Here is a 22,521-nt window from a genome sequence, read left to right as displayed (position 1 = left end):
CAGTAGGCAGCCTTCACCACTCTCAGGTGTTTGCAGTAAAAAAAATTTGCAAAAAATAGCCTGAAAGCTTAGTTCCAGCTGACCTTGTATCAACCATTCAGGTTGGTGCTGGTGGTGATATTTTCTTTAGTACCAACAGAGCATGCTTAAACACCCCAGCTTACCATCCATCCATCCATCCATCCATCCATCCATCCATCTTGTTCCGCTTATCTGGGTCCTGGTCATGGGGGCAGCCTACGCAGAGAAGCCTAGCCCCTCCCTCTCCCCGGCCACTTCCTCCAGCTTGTCCAGGTGAACACCAAGGCTTACCACAGCTTACCAGAGAATTTTTAAATGATAGAATTGGCCAACTTATAATATTCAGGAGCTGGAATGGGCTCCAGCCCAATTACGACCCTGATAAGGATGTGCAGAAGAGAATGGATGGATGGCTAATATTCAGGCTTTACCCAGGCCAGATCCGTACTTACTCTTTTATGTTAGGCTAACTCTCTCCCAGCTCTGTCACATTTACTGTGCTGGAATAGGAGAGTATCAATCCTCCCTGGTAACACAAACAGATTTTAATGTACCGTATGTTTGATTAATTGCTTGATTAATCACGCAGTCATGTCTAAATATACTCATTATCTCAGCTCTCATTTACTTGTACAGACTGTTTTACAAGAGCATGTAACGTGGGACAGATGTGGGGGCCCAGAGGCTGCAGCATGTGGCTTTTTCACATTCCTGTCACTGACCATGGCTGTAAACTCACACAGGTTAAGAACAGCAGCAAATCTTCAGTTTGGCAGTTGCAGGACAGTTTTCCAGGGAAATGACAGGCTGGAGTCTGAGTGGAACGCTTTCTTTACTGCTTCAGTGCCAAGTTAACTGAAGTAATTGTTCTGACTGTCAAGGAGGGTGAGACTGTTTTCAAACAGAGTAACTGGGGGGAAATACGAGCAGCAAAGACACCCTGCCTTCACTCCTCCCTACCTTCAGCTGTAGCTCCCACGCAGAGACACAAGCAGAGGGAGAAGGTTCCTACATTAAAACAAGCTGCCCATTTCCCTTTTCCACATCTGTTTCTCATGCTGATGGCAGGATATAACCTGTAAAACAACAATGCTCAGTAATAGACACACTGAGGGGGAAGGTAATGGCTCTGAATCAGCAGATTCAGCTACTTGCCAGAGTTTTATCAACAAATGTGACCTCCTCTTTTAAAGGGTATGCTGTCATGGGAATGTAACAAGAGAAAGTAGGAGTGACTGATGGAGGTGGAGAAAGAGCAGTTGGACAGGAAGTGTAGAGAAAAAAAAGTAGTTTAAAAAATGAAAGGAAGATGCAGAAATACTTCGTAGATGAGCAGAGAAGACGATTAGAAAAGGAAAGAATTTGTGGAAAAATAAGAACATATGAAGGCGTGTCTGCTGGCGGACCGAATTCAGCTCCTTCAGCTCCTGGTGGAAATAATCACAGTCAGAAAAGACTGAGATGATGTGGACAGCAGCTGTCCTCCTGCTGCTTTTGCCTTCGCTTCTTTCCTACGCAGTATGTACCGCACTGCATGCTATGAATGTTTTTAACTTGTCATCTGTCTTATTGATCAATATCACTCCTCCATCAGGAGTTACAGCAGGAAGCTATAAATTATGACTTGTGAGGGAGCTCATTTAAAGGTGTTAAAGTGCTTCAAGAAATGCCCATATAATCACAGAGATTTAGAGGTTAGCCACAAATTCTTGTTTTTTTAAATTAGTTATATCATCTTTAAAATGATCATGTTATGAGTTTGTGTTTTAAATGAAAGAAAATAAGTATTTTTTAACAAAATATACAGGTAAAAGTATCTGTTATGCATATATATCCACATATTGTAAGTAGATTTTTAAATTTATTTTGCTGATGCAATAATGTGTAAGCAGCACGTTTCCAAAACGTTTTCTTAGGTGGAGTTTAACTCCTTATTAGAGCTGAGCAATCTTTCCAAGTAGGTTCAGTCACGTGAAACCTACTTGGTTTCAAAGGACTGTGCACAATTTCCATCCAAAATGTGCTGTAGTGGAACGATAAAGTGAAATACCTCAAAAGCCATATTTTACTGTCGGTTACAAATCTTTTTTCGGTTTATTGGAGTTACTCTCAGCCAAGTGCGATATTTGACCTACAGCACTGCTGATCCCACGATGAAAGTCTTTTTTTCCTTGTGGTGGTGGAGAAGTTAAAACACAACAGCTAATCAGGTTAAAACACTAACAGAGTGTCTACTTCCTGACTCAGGGGACTTGAGTCAGGAAGTAGACTACAAACTACATTTTCTGTAGTACATTTGAAATAAGAAACCATGTGATATATAAAAGGCAGAAAACAAACACAACGCTGACATTATTCAGTCTCTAATGAGCCACAGGAGTCATACTTTCCAGGCTAGTTACACATAAGTGCTGACTTATAGATTGAACTCTCTCATTGTCCTTTTCTCCTGATTTCCAGGACAAAGAGAACAGAGGTAATATAAACCAATCGGAATTAGACAATCGAGATTTCGCTGATGTTCCTGTCAAAGATCAGAGACCTCTTGGTGAAGTCAAAGGTCAGGACTCATGCACCATCCCGTGTGACATCACTGTCAAACTCCTGCGAGATGAGAAACAATCCATTTGTGGTAAAGCCTTTTCTGATTTGTTGTGCTGTTGTTAGCCCCATTACCTTCATGTGTTGTTCAGTGTGTGTGTGTGTGTGTGTGTGTGTGTGTGTGTGTGTGTGTGTGTGTGTGTTCAGGTCAGCTGCAGCAGTCTTTGCTTGCGTTTGGACGCAGCAACAGAAAACTGATGAGGGATGTGATGGAGGCGCAACAGAGAGCTCTGGACATCGTAAGCAGTCAGGTTAAACATCTGTTAAACATCTGTTAAGTGTTTGTGATCGTCAGACTGGCTGAATGTATTTACAGTGATGTCATATTTCCAGGTCACAGAGTTGATGACCAAAGTGCAAACGCTCAGCTTGGAAGTTCAGAGAAGCAACACTGAGATGTACTCCATGAAACCTGTACAATCTCATGGTAACACACACACAAACACATACGATTGTGATTATAGAGCTTGAAAGACATAAACGCTAACTAGTAACACCCAGTGACATGGTGAATTATGAAAAGTACTGTACCTTTGGTGATTTAAGTTGTGAATCATTATTTAAGAAGCTACTGAAGTTCCTTCCCCTTCCTGTTTTTCTTCTAATAGGCTACCCCTTACAAACATAAGGTTTAAACAGTAGGTTCAATCCAGAGATCACCATATTAATGACATCCCCTGTTTAAACATCATATAGAGCCAAGAGCTGAGTTTAATGTGATCTATGTTTATAACAGCATATAAATAAAAGATAATGTGGATATAAACACTATGGCCTCCCTTTGAGGATATCTTTAAACCTGGTGCATAATTTTGTCCATTATTTAAAAATGAAATCACCAGTATATCAGTTTTAGAAAAAGGTTTAAATAGAATCAACAGAACAGCATTTTTTCAAAATCTGAGGTTCGTAAAAGTTTTTTTTTTCTGACCCACAAAGCCACACCAGAAGGTATTTAAACCTTTAGTACATCAGAAATCTTCAAAATCTGCAAATTTGGAGGTACATATTTTCCACTAGATGCTGAACTGCACCACTAACTTGTACAGTCTATCATAACTCAATAGTTTGTGCCTCATTTGAGTAACTAAACAGCTCTGACGGAGAAAAACAGAGAGAAAAACAGCTCTGACAAATATATAATGATTGTGCGGCGAAGGCAGAGAATAAATTGATGCCATTTATATTAAGCTCAGTGACTAATTATTACATGAAGTGCACAGTCCTTCAAGTCATTAGTGGCTATAAATCAAAAAAGTTGCTTCACCATAAATTTGATTAAATTACTCTCCTGGTGACCAAACAGAGTGTTTGTTGCATTGATTAGGACGAGACTGCAGCGACATCAAGGACAACCTCGTGTCAGTCGTCCCCAAGATCCCCAGTGGCATTTACATAGTCCACCCAGAGAACACTGACTCTTCATTTGAGGTACATGTATATAATTCATTCATTCACTCCTTCAGTGATTTATTCACTCTATGGCCGACACTCAAAGCAAAGCTTGTCCTGCAGGTTTTCTGTGAGATGGACTATATGGGAGGCGGATGGACGGTGATGCAGAGGAGGAGTGACGGTTTAACTGACTTCAAAAGATCCTGGGATGGCTATGTCAATGGCTTTGGACACCTTGCAGGTTGTACATTATCAAAGAGATCCTCTTTGAGGTTGAACTGTTAAAAATAACATTAGATGGTGGTAAGCTAGATGCTCAAAATATACTTTATAGTATCAGCTAAAGAATGTTTTGGGAACCACTGACCAACATAATGTTCACTATCTGCTGGACCTGAGGTTGTGTGATTCGTAGGTTTCCATTGTGAGTGAATTCATTTGCCACAACAACCATAATTATCCATCACTTTAAGGCTTAATACAGTCTAAAGGTGTGCGTTACAGAGTATTTTACTTTTGGAATTGACTTTCTTGTTGATCCAGTCTAAAGCAGCCATTGGAGGAACTGCAGTCTAGGAGGAACTTTCATTTTTTATCAATGGTTTTTGCTTGAGCAGCACATAAAGTTGTGCTAGCATAACAACTAGCACAGAGGAAACGTTAGCAAAGCATGAAGAGGATAAGTTTTAATAGGCTGCTGCTGTATATATAGGACTATCGGTGTATGGATGGCAGGCTAGCATTTTGATTCTGTTCCCAGTATTTATACTAAGGTTAGCTAGCCATCACCTAGTGAGGTATCATAGCATTTCCTCAAAGTTGTCACACCGTCTCATTTTTATCAGTCTACACATATTGAGAACTATACCTTTCACTTCACCACTAAATCTCTCGTCTTGTGTTTAGGAGAACACTGGTTGGGCTTGAGGAAGGTGTTTCACATAGTAAACCAGAAGGATACTCGATTCCAGCTTCACATTGCTCTAGTCTCCCATGACGATGTCACCTCTTATGCATCGTATGATGACTTCCGCCTTGACAGTGAAACGCAGTTCTTCAGCATACACCTGGGCAGATATGCAGGTAGTGCAGGTATGGCTTAATAAGTTAAACTTCACAAAACAAATGTTATTTTTTAAAAATTGCTAAAGTGCAAATTAAAACACCGGCGACCGGTCCACTTGGTTATTTTGTGTCTCCTGCATGTCTGCATGGATTTCTGCGTGCTCTGGTGCAGCTGATGCGTTTCGAGGCTACAACCAGGAACAGAACCAGGACACGGCACCGTTCAGTGCCTCAGATGTCGACAATGATGGCTGCAACCCTTTCTGCTCCATTGGCAATTGCACGGTGGAGAGCTGCAGCATTCACCACAACCACACGGGGTGGTGGTTCAATCAGTGCGGTCTGGCAAATCTCAACGGCTCTCCCGAAGACACAGAGCGAAACCAGGGGCAGAGGACGCACATCGTGTGGGACACCTGGAGACACAACGGAGTCCCCTACACCATCAAATCTGTCACCATGAAGATCAGGAGGATTGCAACCAATAATTGAGAGATGATGGGAAGAAATGGATCATTTCAATGCGTGACTAAAAGCTTCATTAAAACAGAATATAGTTCTTCTGGATTACTATTTTCACTGTGACCAACATAAAATAAAATAAAATCAGCCAATTACTTATGGTGTTCTTCTTCTTTTACACTAATTGCAAACTCTGCTGCATTCCTGTCAGTTTCAACTGATCTTGGTTCAGCTAACATACACACCAAGGTAAGGGAGGAGAACTTAAACTGATCCAGTCCAGTAGGTGGTGCTGTGAATCTCAGCAAAGTGTACCGATTGAGACCTACATCACATGCAGTTTATTAGTATTGACCAGATTATTTCTGTCACTATTGCAGCAGAAATAATCCGCAACCATGAAATCCAAGCCTGATTAGTAAAAAAGAAAAACCCTGCAAAGGTCTGATCAAACAGAAACTAAATGCGACCTCCCCAAATAAATACGTTAGCAAGCCAGAGGACCTCTGTTGCTTCAGACACCCAGAGTACCCTCCCTGCTCCACAATCAAATCACTGGATTAGAGAGAAAAGGTTACCGAGGCTACAGCTGAAAACTGGGGCTTCTTCTTCCCCGAGGTCACATTCACACTGACGTGTGAAACTGAATCAGCCCCCTGATTCATCTCAGTATAACCACCGTGTTGAAACAGTCTGCAGAAACCTCGTGGTTTCACCCCTTCAGGTGCATCACATGATAGTCATTGATTAAAAGCAATCAAGTTTGGTAATCCTGTAAGACAGTAACGACCAACAGTAGCTCATACCTGTCTCAAGGTCGTGGTGTTAAAGACTTCCTGTTTCAGTAAATCTTTTACCAAATGATGATTCAATCAGGAAAGTTTCATGCGCATCAGAACTTTTGAGCGCTCCAAGAATCAGACGCTGTTATTATCGTCTCTCCGGATGAGCACTAGACACTTTGCAGCTGTAATGAAAACCGCAGCCTCTTGAGCACGCTGGCAGGACCTCAGACTGTTTAGTTTCGCCAGAAAATCACAGAAACTGGTGTATTCTAATCTCGCAGGTGTCCAACAAACCAGCGGTGATACTGATTTCTTATTATTCACACATTAGAGAAAGAAAACACAGAATAAAAAACAAACTCGGGAGAGTCTGGAGTGTGTCTAAGTTTTACCTGTTACATAAAAAATAAGGAGAAGTAGAAGTAAAGAAGAGCGAGAAAATGGTGGGATTGGGTGAAGGAAGGAGCTGCAGGTTCAGGTTGGTTTATTGGACAAAGAACAGATGCACAGGCTGCAGAACAGCTGCTTCCACACAGGAAACAATTTGGTCTGGGCCTTTGTGTGCGTGTGTGTTTTTCTTGTTCTTCCTCCCCTCCTTCTTCAGAGTTCAGCCCAACAAAACATGAACTATGAGCGAAATATCTTGAACTCAGGTGGCTTCATCATTTCAAGTGACGTCTTTAAAGTATACGGCTTTGGTAACTCTACTCCAGTTAGCTGCAGCATTGTGGGGCTTACATGTACGGTGTCCTGTTGGTGCCAAAGTTTGTCTGTGTGTGTGTGATATGTGTGTGTTTGTGCTTGTGTGTTTTAGCGTCAGTGATTCAGGTGATAACACTGAAGGAGCGCCTGCTCTATGTGTGGTCTGGTATGCCTACATATCACCGCAGTTAATCAATACGCACACCCACACATGAGGAGGACACACAAAGGACTGTCCAGGTACTTGTCCACTCAGTGCCCCTCAGTAAGAGTGTGTATGTTTAGGCTGACAGTGTTTACATCCAGATCTCAGGTCTGTTCTGTTCAGACGAGCAAATCTTAACAAAAACCCACAATGGTGACATTTGTCAGACTTTACCCCCATTGCCCTGACTATTCTCCCACTGAAATGTGACGCCCCTACGCCACGACACATCCAAACTGGCTAATCTTCAGCAATCAGGTCCTTAAAAGGCAATTCTCTCTGCCACAATTGTGCATAGGAGATCCTGCTTTATCAGGCTGATTTCACGCTGAGACTTTTTACAGACTGTAAGGGGTTTTTTCATGTGAAATTCAGCTTGAAAGCAGACAAAAAGTGCTCTCAGCTGACATAGGTAGCAACAAAACAAATAAAAGAATTATGGGACAATAAAGCAGAAGATGATCACAATATTGCTGCAAAGAGCTACTAAAAGCTGGACAGTTGTAAACACATGAACACATGTGATTGGGTACAGAGTTTTCCCACACTGGACCAGGATCAGCTGAGAGTGGGAGCACACAGGAAGCAAAGTCTACAGGGAATTTAAACCCTGAGGAATCTCATCTGCTGTTCATCAGCCATCAGTCACTTCTGCACGCATGTACACACACACTAAAACTCTCAACACGTACTCTAAACAATGCAGTTTAAAATAGCATCTTACGAGTCAAAAATACAACTATTGGTAAGACACTATATCATGAGAATATTTCATTTCTTTACTCCTATTATTTTTGTAACAAATCCACCTTTATTGCCACGACTAATACTGAGTAATATCAAAGAAAGAGATGAAGGACTTGGTGAAACCGCTGAGACAAATATGAACCTACATCTGTAGTAACTCTGAGCCTGTTCAGTCGCAACCCTGAGCTTCCTCCCACATCTGTAAAGTTCAATGCGTCACGTAAGGAAAAGTGTTGTGGGACCCAGAAGGATGCATTCTTTCTCAAGAACACAGAAAAAACCAGAGGGGGAGGGCGACAGAGAGACGGAGAGAGAGAGACGTGCCACAGACACTTGATTAGTCTTTCACATGAAACGGGAGCGCAGCCTCTGCTGTCGATCACCTCCAGGATGAACCACAGACCGCTTGCAGTTCATCATGCCAGCCGGACTGCAGGTTACAGCGACAGCCCCAGAGCCAGGAGCCGTGATAACCTGCTCATGTACGATGATTTTGGAGAGGAAACGTGTTGCTCCGGACGATGCCTTGGGTAAGTCTGCCAGAGGTGTAGCAGGCATATATGCTCATCCTCTGCATCTTTTTGTTAAAATCATGGATAAGACTGACAGATTTTAAAAAGTTTGAAGGAGAAGATAAAACGTATTTGGACGCCTGATGGTAATTTTCACTAAATATTGCAAGCACAATGTTCTTCAGTTTGCATTCTTTAACTTGGAACCAGCAAAACAGCCACAGGTGCTCATTGGGTTTAACTCTAGGTGAGCGCTCTGGGATGGAGGGAGGGAGACTGAGTGTACTTCAGAACCCATGATCCATTAGTAAACGTAATTTAACTTATGAGTAACATAATGCTTATAATGTAAACCATTTTTTTTGCATTTCCTGCCTCGTTATTTACATTAGCCTCAGTGCTCAGTGCTACAGGATTTCTCAACCTCTTCTTATGCTCCTCTCGTCACACACTGATGTCTGCTTGGGAATCCTTTTGGTCGTTCTGATGCACTGAGTACTTCGTTTTTATGTGCAAACCTTGTAAGCCATCATGGCATAAACAACAAACCTCATATGATGTAGCAGAACAGAATGTTAGATAATGCATCTTAAAAGAATATTAAGAAAGAAATACAGAACCAGGAAAATGTTGTAACTTGATACTATTTCATCTGTTCTCTAGGTAAAAGTTAACTTACATCTACTAATTGCAGATTATGGTAGGCAAGTATATGAATGAGGTTAACTGTGATTCAGTGCTCTCTCACGGGTGTGTGGGTCTCTCTCTCATTACTTGTGTGGATAGCACACCTGCACCGTTCTGGTTGAGAACTACATTGTGTGTAAATTCATGTGTGGACCATACACCGAGTGTTTTTTGTGTTTCTGGCAGCCACAGTAACTCTGAGCGACAGCTTATGGCTCGTCTCACTGCTGCTAAACGACGCCAGGCTCTCCGTGGACCTGCCTACATGTTCTCAGCTCCCTCAGTCAGCCTGTCAGAGGTTGAGCAGCGTTTCCTGGAAGCAGCTGAATACGGGAACATACCAGAGGTGCGGCGTATGCTGCTGCATGTACCCAACTTGAACGTCAACGCTGTTGACTACATGGGCCAAAATGCACTGCAGCTGGCAGTGGCCAACGAACATCTGGAGGTGACAGAGCTGCTGCTGGGGAGGGCAGACTTGGCCAGAGTGGGCGACGCTCTCCTTTTAGCCATCAGTAAGACCTGATTATTTATGTATGGCCAAAAACACATAATATGGCAAAATCTCTATATCACTCAAAAGTTCCAAAGATGTCAGACACAACACATTGCTTGACTGGATGGAACCACAGTTATGTAACCGTTTATCCGTTAATCTGTGTCCTTACATAGCTGTGTCTCTTTATGAGTCTAGTGACATTGCTTAATAATAATGATTAATTGCCTCAGTACTGTTAACCCCTCTGTACCACAGCCTCTGAGTCAAGTTTCTCATACATCCTGCAGCCACTCAGCCGCCTGCAAAAATGTTACCACAGTTGCATTGGCATTTTTCTGCTCAAACGGGCCAGACTTGGACCATTTCTGGTGAAATACTTTGTGTTTAGTTTGAGGAGATTGTTGATGACTACGTTTTTACATTTTACTTATTTCTTTATATTTTGCTAGGACAATGGGAATGTAGTGTATAAAGCAAAAAGAGTGCAATTCTAACAAACTTCAAAATCAATGTTTGGTATCACCACCTTTATTCTTTAACATAGTTTCAGCTCTTGTAGCTTCATTCTCTGGTCTGTTGAAGGAAATTCAAAGTTTTACTTTGGATGTTGGCTGCCTTCTGTTCTCGTCAAGATCTCATACTGCTTAAATAATGCTGATGTCCGAGCTCTGGGGAGGCCAGTCCATCACTGATAGTATGCAAGTGTGTGTTTTTCTATACAGGTATGCTTTTACTAATCATTGGCAGTGTGTTTGGGATGACTGTCATGCTGAATAATGAAGCCACTGACAATCAGATGCTTTTCAGATGGTATTGCACGACGGATCAAAATTAAAAAGTTTACTTTTCTGTGTTCGTAATTTCATTGGTTTTAACAACATCTTCAACACCACTGTCTATGATGCCTGAAACCTTTAAAGACTCTCCACCAACTTACTGTTGTACGTCTCTGCTGACCTCCTTCATACATAATAATGATGATTTGAACCAGAATGTTCATATTTGGATTCAGTGCTCAATATGACCTGTTGCTAGAGATTTTCAGTCCACTTATTGGGAAATTTGGCAAACCTCAGTTTTCCTGTTTTCCTTCTTTAAGAAGGTCTTCTTGACAGCCACCCTTCCAATGAGGCCAGTGAACAGTAAATGGATCAGCTGAAGGTTCAGATGCGTCTCTCAGGTCTGGACTAAAAATGAGGGGAAAAGAAGCCAATGCCTAAAGAAAAACCTTTGAAAGGCCCTGAGAAATCCTGGAGAACTACTGCCCAAGACGACTAAACTTTGGCTTTTGCAAAATCCTGTCTAGCTAAGTTGCTAACATGCTAATTTAGCACGAGTACAAAAGACTAGACTTTTAGCCTCTTCTGTTAGCAGTTACAAGATTTAAAAGATTGTTGCTTTAAAAAAGACAATATTAAAGGTTGGTTCCATTGTTCAGGAAGGCTGAGGATGTATGTTTTCTTCTTTAGTAAGTCATCATTTAAAAAAAAAAAAAATACAGGCGATGTAGTATTGAAAAACTGTGACCAACCTGAGTAGATAGCCTATATCAGGGGTTCTCCAAGTATGGCCTGTGGGATAACGGCGGTCCTTATCAAAATCTATTATGCACTGCAGGCATTGGAAGGAAAATATACATTTAATTTCTCCACAGTTTATGTTTTAAGGTAGTAAAATATGAGTTCAAAGGACCATTTTCTTTCAAGTTGAGCTATTCTGTTTGAGCCATTATGGCATGCTAACAAATGATTAGGAAATTTAACAACTACTTCAGTAATGGTTAAAAATACTTTAAACCAGCCCCCCCAAAAAACTGCAATAATGATCACAAACTCCAGCAAACTACCAAATGCTATGTAAGCTAACATTTTAGAGTTATCGTTAAGATTCAGCAATTTTAGCAACAGCAGTGTAAATGAAGTTGTACCACCAACAAGTTTGCTCCGTTTTTGTTTTAGGTAAAGGTTATGTTCGCATCACAGAGACTTTACTGGGCCACCCTTCATTTAGAGACGCCCGTCGTCTAACAGCAAGCCCCGTTCAGGCAGACATGTTGGATGACTTCTATGCTTATGATGAGGACGGGACAAGGTATGTGTGAGGAAGAGGTGTTTCATTACTTACATTTGTATATTTGTTTAAGGTAATAGCGGACACTTTATTAGGCACATTTGCATTTCAGGAAAACATTTGGAACATGCATAAACATGAAACTTTTTTAGATATGTATTGAGTATTTATTAAACACCTCAATGGTTTGTGTGATTCTGTCTTTCAGACACTTGAGCAGCTACTCAGTTTACGGTGGGCAGATGCTGTAAGATAAAGAGACAGTATTAGCCACAAATGTATCCAGTTATTGTGTGGTTAAGAGAAGTGTGGGTAGTGTATTTATGCGATAATCATGAACATGGGTGCTGATGGAAAGAAGGAAGTGGGGTGGGGGATGAGCATGTTATGAGCAAGGTGTGGCTTATCAGCAGCAGCAGACTCTTTCTTTTGCTATTGCTGCTTCATAAAGCTGTTGTGTGAAGTTTGCAAATTAAAGCTTCAATAAATAAAATAGCAAAACTTGTGTTTTATAAAAACAAGTTCCTGACATGCAGATCTCTCCTTAATATTTGGTTTCAAGGCTCGTTTTTGCTTTCATCATGCAGCTACATGCAGCTTTTTTTTTTTCCACTGGCAACTAAGTTTGTTTGCATTAAAGAAACTAAGTTTAGAAGTCCTGGCAGATGGATTTAGCAGCAAATCATTTTCCTGTTTACAGTCTTTGTGCTAAGCTAAGCTAGTTCTGGCAGTAGCTTCATATGTGCTGATTGGAGATATTATATCTAATCTATCTCTGAACAAGAAAGCAGTTAAATATGTTCCACAACTGTCATAGTCTCATACGAGTCAACAACAAGAAGCTGACAATAGGGGGGTAGTGAGGTATAAATGGAAATGTCCATGCTTGGTGACGCAATGTAACTATGATGGATGCACTGACTGCTCCAGCTGCTGCTATTTTTTATTTTATTTTTTTGCTTTTTTGCAGTTAGTTTGCAGAAAAGTTCATTAAATAAATTCATAACATTCATAAAAATGTTGAAACTTAAACCTCGTTTGCAGAAACGAAGCTAAGGCGAATGCTGATACTGCGTACTATCTGCATGTTTCTCTGTGTGTAAATTCCTGCAGGTTTTCTCATGACGTGACTCCAGTGATACTGGCTGCACACTGTCAGGAATATGAAATTGTTTACACCCTGCTAAGTAAAGGGGCTCGCATCGATCCGCCTCATGACTACTTCTGTGGCTGTGACTCGTGCAACTACCAGCAGCAGTTTGACTCCTTCAGCCACTCCCGATCGAGGATCAATGCCTACAGAGGACTCGCCAGTCCTGCTTACCTCTCCTTGTCTAATGAGGATCCAGTGCTGGCAGCACTGGAGCTCAGCAATGAACTGGCCATGCTAGCTAATATTGAGAAAGAATTTAAGGTACAAATACAACGACAAGAACAAAAATGCAAACACAAGTCCGGCAGAACTAATGTGCACTGTCTGTTATCACTGCTGTACACATACCCTAAAACATACCCATGAACATTTTATAAACCTTAAGAGAAGAACAGACGAGGGTCTAGATCCTGTGGTCACTGTTCAGATTTTTGGTTTGACACATAAACAACAGCTGTAATTATTGCTGGGCTCAGAGTACCAAAGTATGCTGTGGGTACTGTACAATAAATAAACAACAGGATGCCTGAGCAGAGATGTCCAAATACAGCCTACACATTTTTTTCTTGATGTTCATGCTGTGAAAAGTATTTGCCCCCTTCCCGATTTCTTATTCGTTTCCATATTTGTCACACTTGGAAGAACACAAAGGCTTGCTAACATTGCCAAGACTTTTGGGAAATATTCTGTGGGCTGATGAGACAGAAGTTGAACTTTTTAGAAGCTTTGTATCCTGTTACATGTGGCATAAAACTAGCAAAGCATTCCATAACGAAAACATGACAACAGCCAAACACGGTGGTGGTGATGTAGTGTGATGGTCAGAGGCTGCTTTGCTGCTTCAAGACCTGGATGACTTGCTGTTGACTTGATATATTCATGAATTCTGCTCTCTAACAGGAAATCCTGAAGGAGAATGTCCATTCATTCCCTGAAGCTCAAGAGCACTCAGGTTAAGCAGCAATGACATGGAGTGGCCTAGTCAAAGTCTGGTCTCAGACTTTGACTTTGACTAGACGGAGATGCTTTTACATCACCGTAAACAGACTGTTCAGGCTCAAACACCCTCCAATGTGACTGAATGACAACAATACTGCATGGAAGAGTAGGCTAAAAATTCCTCCACAGCGTTGTGAAAGACTCACTGTCAGCTTTCAGAAATGCATGATTGCTGTTTTTGCTACTAGAAATAGCACAAACAGTTATTAGGTTTAGGGGCAAGTGTGGATAGCTTTTTGCTCTCAATAAATGAAAACATCATTTAAAAACTACCTTTTGCATTTACTTGCATCTTACCAAATCATCTCAAATGTTTCACTCCTGATGCACATTTCCTCCATCATGTTTCTAGAATGACTACTCCCGCCTTTCGAGCCAGTGCAAGGATTACGTGGTGGGCCTTCTGGACCTGTGTCGCAGCACGGAGGAAGTTGAGGCCATATTAAATGGAGAAACTGACTCGGACGATAGCTATGATGTACCAGGTCGCCCCTCCCTCACACGGCTCAAATTAGCCATCAAATACGAGCTCAAAAAGGTCAGTGTGTTCTCAAACAGGCAATGACACAGCAGCAGGATAAAACATGGGTTTTCTGAGCAAGTTAGAAGTATTGCAAACATTTATCTGTGCTATGGGAGCAGCATAACCCATTTAGATTGATATCCTACTAAAAACTGTCATTGTCATTCCAGTTGTGGACGACATAGAGCCAAACTGATATGTTGGCCGATAACAGCTATTTGCCGATATATCAGTATTGGCAAATAATTTCCATTTTTAGGTTGATAAATGAAAACTAAAGAAGAGAACGAAGAAACATCGCTCAACTGTGTTGCGAAGGTTATTACATAAGTTTTCCACTAGAAGGTGCTCTGCAGCTCCCGTGTTGGAAAAGTATTCAGAACAACCAGCTGATCTGAGCAGAGTTGGGCAGAGTGTAAACGAGTCATGTGACAATAAAACAAGTTTATTTTTAAACTGCTTTGTTATACTATCTTAGTAAAAAGTAACTACACATAACACATTTTGGGGAATTTTTTTTTCTAGTGTGCCTGAAAGAAAAAAAAAATCGGCTAATATATCAGATTTTTAAATCACCAAATATCAGTAATGGTGTCTGTCTAAAAAATTCTATATGAGTTGGACTGTCCGTAACATTACTGCATGAGGGTAACAAACTTTTAAAATCAGACAAATATCCAAAGGTGAGAAAAACAACAACAACAACAACAACAACAACAACAGCTATGGATGCTGGGAAACAATGCCTAATTTTAAGATCAATTTAAAAAAATAGAAATGAAAAATGGAATTTATAGTGTGAAACATCAAAATGCTGTCGACAAGTGTTTTTAATATAAAGATATTTGTAGCACTTAGTCACGTTGAGCTGAGTCTGTACTCATCTGTCTTCATTTCTAATTGCAGCTGTCTGATGTAATCGTTTTAGAAGCCAATTTGTGTGGTTTAAATCATTAATCAGTTTGTAAAATGCCAGAAAATTACTCTTCATAAATCGATTAAATGTTCAGATCAATAAAAACAAAAATAAATCTGCTCTAGTTTCAGCTCTCAGGTGTAATGGATTTCTGCTTTTCTCTGTTTCAAATAAATAAAAATAGAATCACACTTTAAGGATTCTACCTTAAGCTTCCAGTAGCCTTTATGTCACGGTCCGGGGCAGCGGCCGTGTGAAGAGTGGAAAGGAGGACTCAAATGCAGCACTTACTCAGATGTGAAGGCGATTTATTGACAATATCAAACATAAAGTGGAGATGGCAAAACAGAACTAAGGATGAACTAAACTGGGTGAAACTACACAAAGGAGTGGCAAACCTGAACATGAAGGGAGAACAGCAGGGAGAGCACGCAGGGGATTTCACAGGGTATGAACACAGACGACGCGACGAGGAGCAGAGGAAATCACACACTATAAATACACAAAGAGACACTGGGAAATCACACACAGGTGGGGGAAACAGCTGGACCTGATTAACCTGACGAGACAGGGGAACACTAACACCAGGGACCAACAGAGGGAGCACAAACCCAGAACCCAGTGTCTAAAATCCCAAACACAAACCATCCCAAAACAGCCATGAATAATAATGAAAGTAATAACAATAAAGAACATAAACATAAAGTCACTGAGTCATGGTCGCAGGACCATGACACTTTATTTTCCCGTTTCCTTCTCCTTAACTCTTCTGTCCTACTTCTTTCATCTGTGCCTTTCAGTTTGTGGCTCATCCTAACTGCCAGCAGCAGCTGCTGAGTATCTGGTATGAGAACCTGCCTGGCCTGAGACAACAAACCACTGCCATCAAACTGCTGGTGGTGCTGGCGGTGGCTATAGGACTGCCTGGACTGGCTGTGGCTTACTGGATTGCCCCATGCACCAGAGTAAGTAATATTTACATCCATAAAGATCATTCACAGTACAAGCTTTCCTCTCACCCTTCCGTTATTCCATCTCTCATTCTCAGGTGGGAAAAGTGATGCGTAGCCCCTTCATGAAGTTTGTGGCTCATGCCTCATCCTTTACAATTTTCCTGGGTCTTCTCATCCTGAATGCTGCTGACCGCTTTGCAGGCACCACCCTGCTGCCAAACATGACACACCATCAGCTCCCGGGCAGCTCTGACCCTCTGCTGCTCTACCGCATGACTACAACACCCTTCACTTGGATGGAGATCCTTATCATCTCATGGGTCATAGGTGAGCATAAGATGATGATAGATAATAAAAAAGCAAACAATTAAAAAAACAACTGAACATCTGCCGAATCATGTCATTTGTGTTCTTGTGCTCCTGCTGCAGGTATGATTTGGGCAGAGGTAAAGGAGATCTGGAGTCAAGGACCAGGGGAGTACCTGGTTGAGCCGTGGAACTTCTTGGATTTTGGGATGCTCGCCATCTTCCTGGCTTCCTTTAGCTGCCGCTTCTCTGCGCTGAGACATGCTAACTTAGCACAGACCTCTGTGTATGCAAAATACACAACGCTGATTAATGTCACACTGCCTAAGGAGATACGCTACTTCACTATGGGTGAGCAGTTTCACATTTTCACACATCGCATGAACTAATTCAAATACCATGATGTGCTTGATTTATACAGCAGCAAATCACTTGAAAAGAACCCCCAACAACCAGACAACCCCCTATAAACAAGTACTTGGTGACAGTGGGAAGTAAAGACTCCTTTCTAACAGGAAGAAACCTCTAGCAGAGAGGGGTAGCCATGCGCCATGACCGATTGGGGGTGAGGGGAGAGTCTTTACAGGACAATCTGTGTTATAGTAGAGCCTTTACTTTACAATATTAAGCACCTTGAAGTGACTGTTGTTGTAATTTGGCACTGTATACATAAGATTGAATTGAAACAGAACAAAAGACACATGTTTCCTTCCTGCTGGGAGACACTGCCATGAGGTGATGTGATTGGCTGGAAACAACTTTTAGGCAGGTTGCAAGCATCAAAGTAACATCGGCAGAAATGCCAGAACCCAAGGTTTCAGAGCTGAAGATTGATTTATAAGGAAAAGATTCACTTCACTTGTTCATGGCTTTAATGTTGTGTCTGTTGTAGCTGTCAGTCTATAGATGTAAAAAGTAAAAAGTATCACTGTCGCCCTAGATTTTCCTGTGCTTATTGGCAAATTAACTTTTGTTTTTTCCTTCTCTTTAAAGAGAACAAGATGAAATTAAGCCGCGTGGCTAACACATCCTTTGTTAAATAGCCTTTTTAGTGCCCGGCTTGTGCTCATTTATCAAAATAATCTTCAGTGTGCCTTAAAACAATAATTGCAAGCTTTAATCAAAGGTGATTTTCTGACTTACGCTTGTGTTCTTTTGTAGCTCGTATCGAGTGGGTGGCGTCAGATCCCCAGTTGGTATCAGAGGGCCTGTACGCGGTCGCAGTGGTGCTGAGCTTCTCTCGGATTGCTTATATCCTCCCGGCCAACGAAAGCTTCGGTCCCCTGCAAATCTCTTTGGGAAGGACAGTAAAGGACATTTTTAAGTTCATGGTCATTTTCATCTTGGTCTTTCTGGCGTTCATGATCGGCATGTTCAACCTGTACTCTTATTACCTGGGTGCAAAACAAAATGATGCCTTCACAACGTAAGTCAATACCAGTGAACATCTGAATTTGTTTTTTTATCTATTTATTTTTTTCATCAACTTGCACAGACGAATTCATCATGAAACTTGATTCAATTCTTGATCAACAATGGATTACCAATCCAAACCAAGGATATCACCACAAGGGTTCACAGATATTTTATATCCTGATCCTTTCTAACTATTCTTATCCAAGATCTGAGAGCTGTTTCTTTGGTAGACCCACTCATTCTGTGGTTATTACAGTTAAAAGAAGCCCCAACATTTTTGTGGCTTGTCACCATTTAAAACCAAGCCCTTGGGACCCTTATCACTGGTTGTGGTTATAGTGTGGGCAAAACTTATCATCAGTGCACCCAGGAGGGATTTGATCTCCCTACAGCTGAAGAAGTTTTGAGTCCAGAAAAAGTTAAAGTATCTTGGATTTCAAAACAAAGAGCAAAATTATGTGGCAGCAATGAAAAGAATCTTGCATTTATCTTGGGACCCATTAGCACAAATAGTTACAGCTAAACCTTTACACAGTCATAATAGAGTATTATAAAAATATGACATGTTGCCTCAAAATCAGATTCATTGTGCCAAATAAATTCATGCTAAACTTGCATGTTTGTGCAATAATGTCAACACTATTCTGAATTATTCTGTAATTTTAACTCCAAAAAACATTTTGTCCTTCTGTTGATTTACTAAAAGAGTATCTCTGACGTTGATGGTGTACGGCTGGTTTGAATTCAAAAATAACTTCCCTCTGTTCTCCCTCTGTCCCTTTATTCGTCTGTGCATCCGTCCAGCCTGGAGGAGAGCTTCAAGACATTGTTCTGGGCTATATTTGGACTGTCTGAGGTCAGATCCGTAGTGATCAACAACGGACACAAATTCATCGAGAACACTGGTTACGTCCTGTACGGAGTTTACAATGTTACCATGGTGATAGTGCTGCTCAACATGCTCATTGCCATGATTAATAGTTCCTTCCAGGAGATTGAGGTAGGTCATTAAGACGGTAAATCATTCTGTGCCCCAGATGCATGCTTGAAAATATGAAGCATGGGCTGAAAAAGCAGCCCCACATGTAGCGCACGTTGAACTGGTACTTATATAGCACTAACTCTAACAAAGATTCACTACAAGGTTCATTCACCCAAGCACACATTCATAAAGAGAAATAATGTCATTTAAATTAAGATATAAAGGGAAGCAAATTACTTTAATTTATTTGTGTCACAGAATGTGAATACAACTAAATTGAATCAGGGCCTTTTCCTTTACCCAGCAATTATGCCTGTATAGACCCACCTGTGGGTAAAGTGTCCTGCTGTGTGGACTTGGTAAACCCCCACTTATCCCATCTGAGCCCCAATTAGGTGAGCCCACACAGGGTTGACAGCAGTGTTGGCCTTGGAGTCTCTATAAGAGTTTTCTGTAAGCCGCTGTGGGTTGCCCACAGAAAACCTACGTGAGCCCCATGTAGGCTAGCCCATGAGGGGCCCATAGCAGTTTTATCCCTTTGCCCTCCCAAGAAGTAATTCTGTGGGTGCTCCACAGTGGATGCATCTAATGTAGTGCCCATAGTAATTTTTTCCTTTTGGATTCCTGTGAGGATTTTCATATAGTGAGCTTACCCATAGAAAACCCTCACTAAAACACCTATGGGTTAGCCCATTAAGGCCCCACATTAGTTTTACCCCCTGGGCTAACCCATAGGTGTTTTCTGTGGGTAACCCATAGTGAATTTACCCTGCTCACTGCTTACTCAGGTCCACACTTCACCCATACCTACCCACTGTGTGCCCATGCGGGTATGTTTGCTGACACATTGTTTATAAAAAGGCGAGCCTATATAGGGAAACGTGATTATTGTGGAGAAGACGAAACTGTTGAACATATTTTATTACTTTGTCAGAGGTAGTATTAACCTGAGTTAGGATTTGAGTTTTCCTTCTTTTTTTTCTTTGAGGGCAAGTGGCTCCATAGTAATTGACATGTTTGCTTAACAAGCAAGAGATCCTTGGTTTTAACTTTGGGAGGAGACATAAATGTATTTGGAGTTGTGTGAGGAAGGACTGTTGTTAGAATCTGCTATGTCAATATGTGGAGACCCCTTGTGAATAAAGGAGTGGCTGGTCCACACTTCATACCAACTGGTGGTTGTAATGCACCACAGGCTTTTCCCCCTTCTGTACTGTCAAACATGTATATTTCCCTTCCCTGATACATTTCCCCGTTTTCGTCGTGATTTTTAATTTTTTTTAGGATGATGCTGACGTCGAGTGGAAGTTTGCTCGTGCAAAACTTTGGTTCTCCTACTTTGAGGAGGGAAGGACACTCCCTGTGCCCTTCAACCTAGTCCCCAGCCCAAAATCTATGCTCGGACTGGCCACAGGCATCAAGTCCTTGCTCCTGCAGTTAGTTGAAGGACACAGCAAAGAGAAAAATGAGACACAACTCAACCAGGTACCACACAGTATGGCGATTAATTCCCTAATATATCCAATGTTTATCCTTACGCAGCTTGAAAGGTAACATGATAGTTCAGCGTTAGTGGCAGAGCCTTAGCACCTCCCAGTGGTATTACTGCCACACCACAGAAATGTCACAATTCTGTTCAGCTAATTTGAGCTCAATTTTCCAGCTTGGAGTAAGCAAAAACTCAGGATATGGTGCTTCTACCAGCCGAACCAGATATCAGGCACGTGTTTGTGTATTTCACTGTTTTAAAACATAATTTTATTACTTGTTTTAATGTGTTATTTTTGCACAGAACATTTTGTTCATAATTCGAACCCCTTTCCCTTTACTGGTTACAGAAGATCATGAAGCGGCTAATAAAGCGGTACATCATCAAAGCACAAGCAGACAGAGAGAGCGATGAGATCACTGAAGGTAAAATAATAAAGAGCACCATTTGTCCTCCCATGCTGGCATCAACATTTTCTTTGATAGCTTTGCATCTATTTTTTTTTTTAATCCAGGAGAGCTGAAAGAAATCAAGCAGGACATTTCCAGTTTGCGATATGAGCTGCTAGAAGAAAAAGCACAAAACCTGGAGACGCTCGATGGGCTGCTGAAGAGGCTGGGAGAGATCAGTACGCCTTCATCATAGCAATGTCTGTCATAAGTGAAGAGCGCAAAGATTAAGTGCCTATTCACTGTCAAAAGATGCTGTATACATAGTGACACAACATTACTAACGATAAATGACAATGCACGTATGTGAATATAAACATTAAATATAAAAGGTCAAATGTATGTGACCGACAGTGTGATACACATTTTTTTGTAAAGTACAGACTCAATTTAAATATTCTATACTTATCTGCACACACACACACACACACACACACACACACACACACAGAGTACTGTCCAAAACTCACTACCTATCATTTCTTCATATTTTGCTTCCAGGTGGTCAGACCTTATTGTAATTTTTAAGCTGGTCTTAATCAATAGTTCTCCAGCTTTCTGAAGCTCTTTCAAAGTTTTTCATTTCATTTCACTAATTTTTCAGTCCAGTCCTTGTACCTGACCATTTTCATGCCATTTAACCCTGATCTATGAGTTATAAATCTAATTCAACATAGCAAAGAATACATTTAAATTGTACATTTAGGCATTTTGTTAGTAGCAGTCAATTGTTTTCCTTAATCAAATCTACAAAAAAAGCCAACGATAACACAGTTTGACAGGCATGAAATGGTACTTTTGCACCAACAATGTGATTCCTAAAAGATATATTCGTAAAAAAAACTGGGATATCTTGGCATGGTGTGCAGTATATCCTCAAAATCTCCAATGGGCAGGAAACCGGACAGGTGAGGGTCAAAAGAAGAAGTGGCAGATCTATAAATTATCGACAGCACAAATGAAAAATAAAATCAGCAAAGACCTGACAGGACCTGAGTGATGCATCTGGCCTTTCAGTCAATCTATTACTGTTCAATGAAGTAGAGGAAAATGGTCTCAGTGTAAGGGTGGCTGTCAAGAAGCCATTCTTAAGGAAGGGAAATAAGGGAGAAAAGGCTGAGGTATGCCAAGTTGCACAAGAACTGAACGGAAAATCAGCGGGAACAGGTCTTATGAAGTGATGAATTCAAATTGGAAGTTTTTGATTCACTATGTTTGAGGATATCAGGAGAGGGGCACACCATTGAGTGTCTACAGCCATCTGTTGCACATGGTTGATACTCTGTCATGGTTTCTGATTGCATTTCAGCCATAGGTGTTCGAGATCTTGTCAGCACTGACTGAAACATGAACACAGAAAGGTCATCATCATCATTTGATCCACAATGCAGTACCATCTGGAAAGCATCTGACTAGATTAGAATGACATGACAAACACACTAGAAATGCAGAAAAATCATACTTGAATAAAAACACACACAATGGAACACTATCAGTGATGGTGCATTATTGAACTACTGTGGGATCATCATGACAGAGAATGGAACAAAAGGCAGCAACATCCGAAGACAAGCTTTGGATATT

The 22,521-nt window shown here is 41.1% G+C and overlaps 2 protein-coding genes across 3 annotated transcripts; both read left to right on the top strand.

Annotated features, from left to right (window-relative positions):
* The first annotated feature begins 1,270 nt into the window (after positions 1 to 1,270).
* On the top strand, positions 1,271 to 5,689 carry angptl5 (angiopoietin-like 5). Of its 2 annotated transcripts, none has more exons than XM_085471385.1 (8): positions 1,271 to 1,539; positions 2,482 to 2,653; positions 2,770 to 2,861; positions 2,956 to 3,049; positions 3,950 to 4,053; positions 4,138 to 4,258; positions 4,924 to 5,109; positions 5,255 to 5,689. In XM_085471385.1, exons 1-8 carry the CDS (start codon positions 1,483 to 1,485, stop codon positions 5,572 to 5,574), a joined length of 1,146 nt encoding a protein of 381 aa, XP_085327511.1. In that variant the 5' UTR covers positions 1,271 to 1,482; the 3' UTR covers positions 5,575 to 5,689. The 2 variants fall into 2 exon arrangements, with proteins under 2 accessions (XP_085327511.1, XP_085327510.1); XM_085471384.1 differs by having other exon boundaries at positions 2,770 to 2,873.
* A 2,604-nt stretch (positions 5,690 to 8,293) lies between these two features.
* trpc6a (transient receptor potential cation channel, subfamily C, member 6a) lies at positions 8,294 to 22,407 on the top strand. Its single transcript, XM_085470238.1, has 14 exons — positions 8,294 to 8,513; positions 9,369 to 9,697; positions 11,640 to 11,772; positions 12,865 to 13,165; positions 14,256 to 14,441; positions 16,143 to 16,307; positions 16,391 to 16,622; positions 16,725 to 16,952; positions 17,763 to 18,027; positions 18,822 to 19,017; positions 20,284 to 20,484; positions 20,663 to 20,719; positions 20,838 to 20,913; positions 21,003 to 22,407. Exons 1-14 carry the CDS (start codon positions 8,374 to 8,376, stop codon positions 21,131 to 21,133), a joined length of 2,640 nt encoding a protein of 879 aa, XP_085326364.1. The 5' UTR covers positions 8,294 to 8,373; the 3' UTR covers positions 21,134 to 22,407.
* The last annotated feature ends 114 nt before the right edge of the window (positions 22,408 to 22,521 follow it).

The sequence above is a fragment of the Copadichromis virginalis genome, linkage group LG10 (genome assembly GCF_057382275.1).
Source record: "Copadichromis virginalis isolate Kocher_CV1m ecotype Utaka linkage group LG10, C_Virginalis_male_GT1.1, whole genome shotgun sequence".
Taxonomy (NCBI): Eukaryota; Metazoa; Chordata; class Actinopteri; order Cichliformes; family Cichlidae; genus Copadichromis; species Copadichromis virginalis.
Note: the sequence above shows the minus strand (reverse complement) of the source record. Positions and strands in the feature narration are given on the sequence as shown.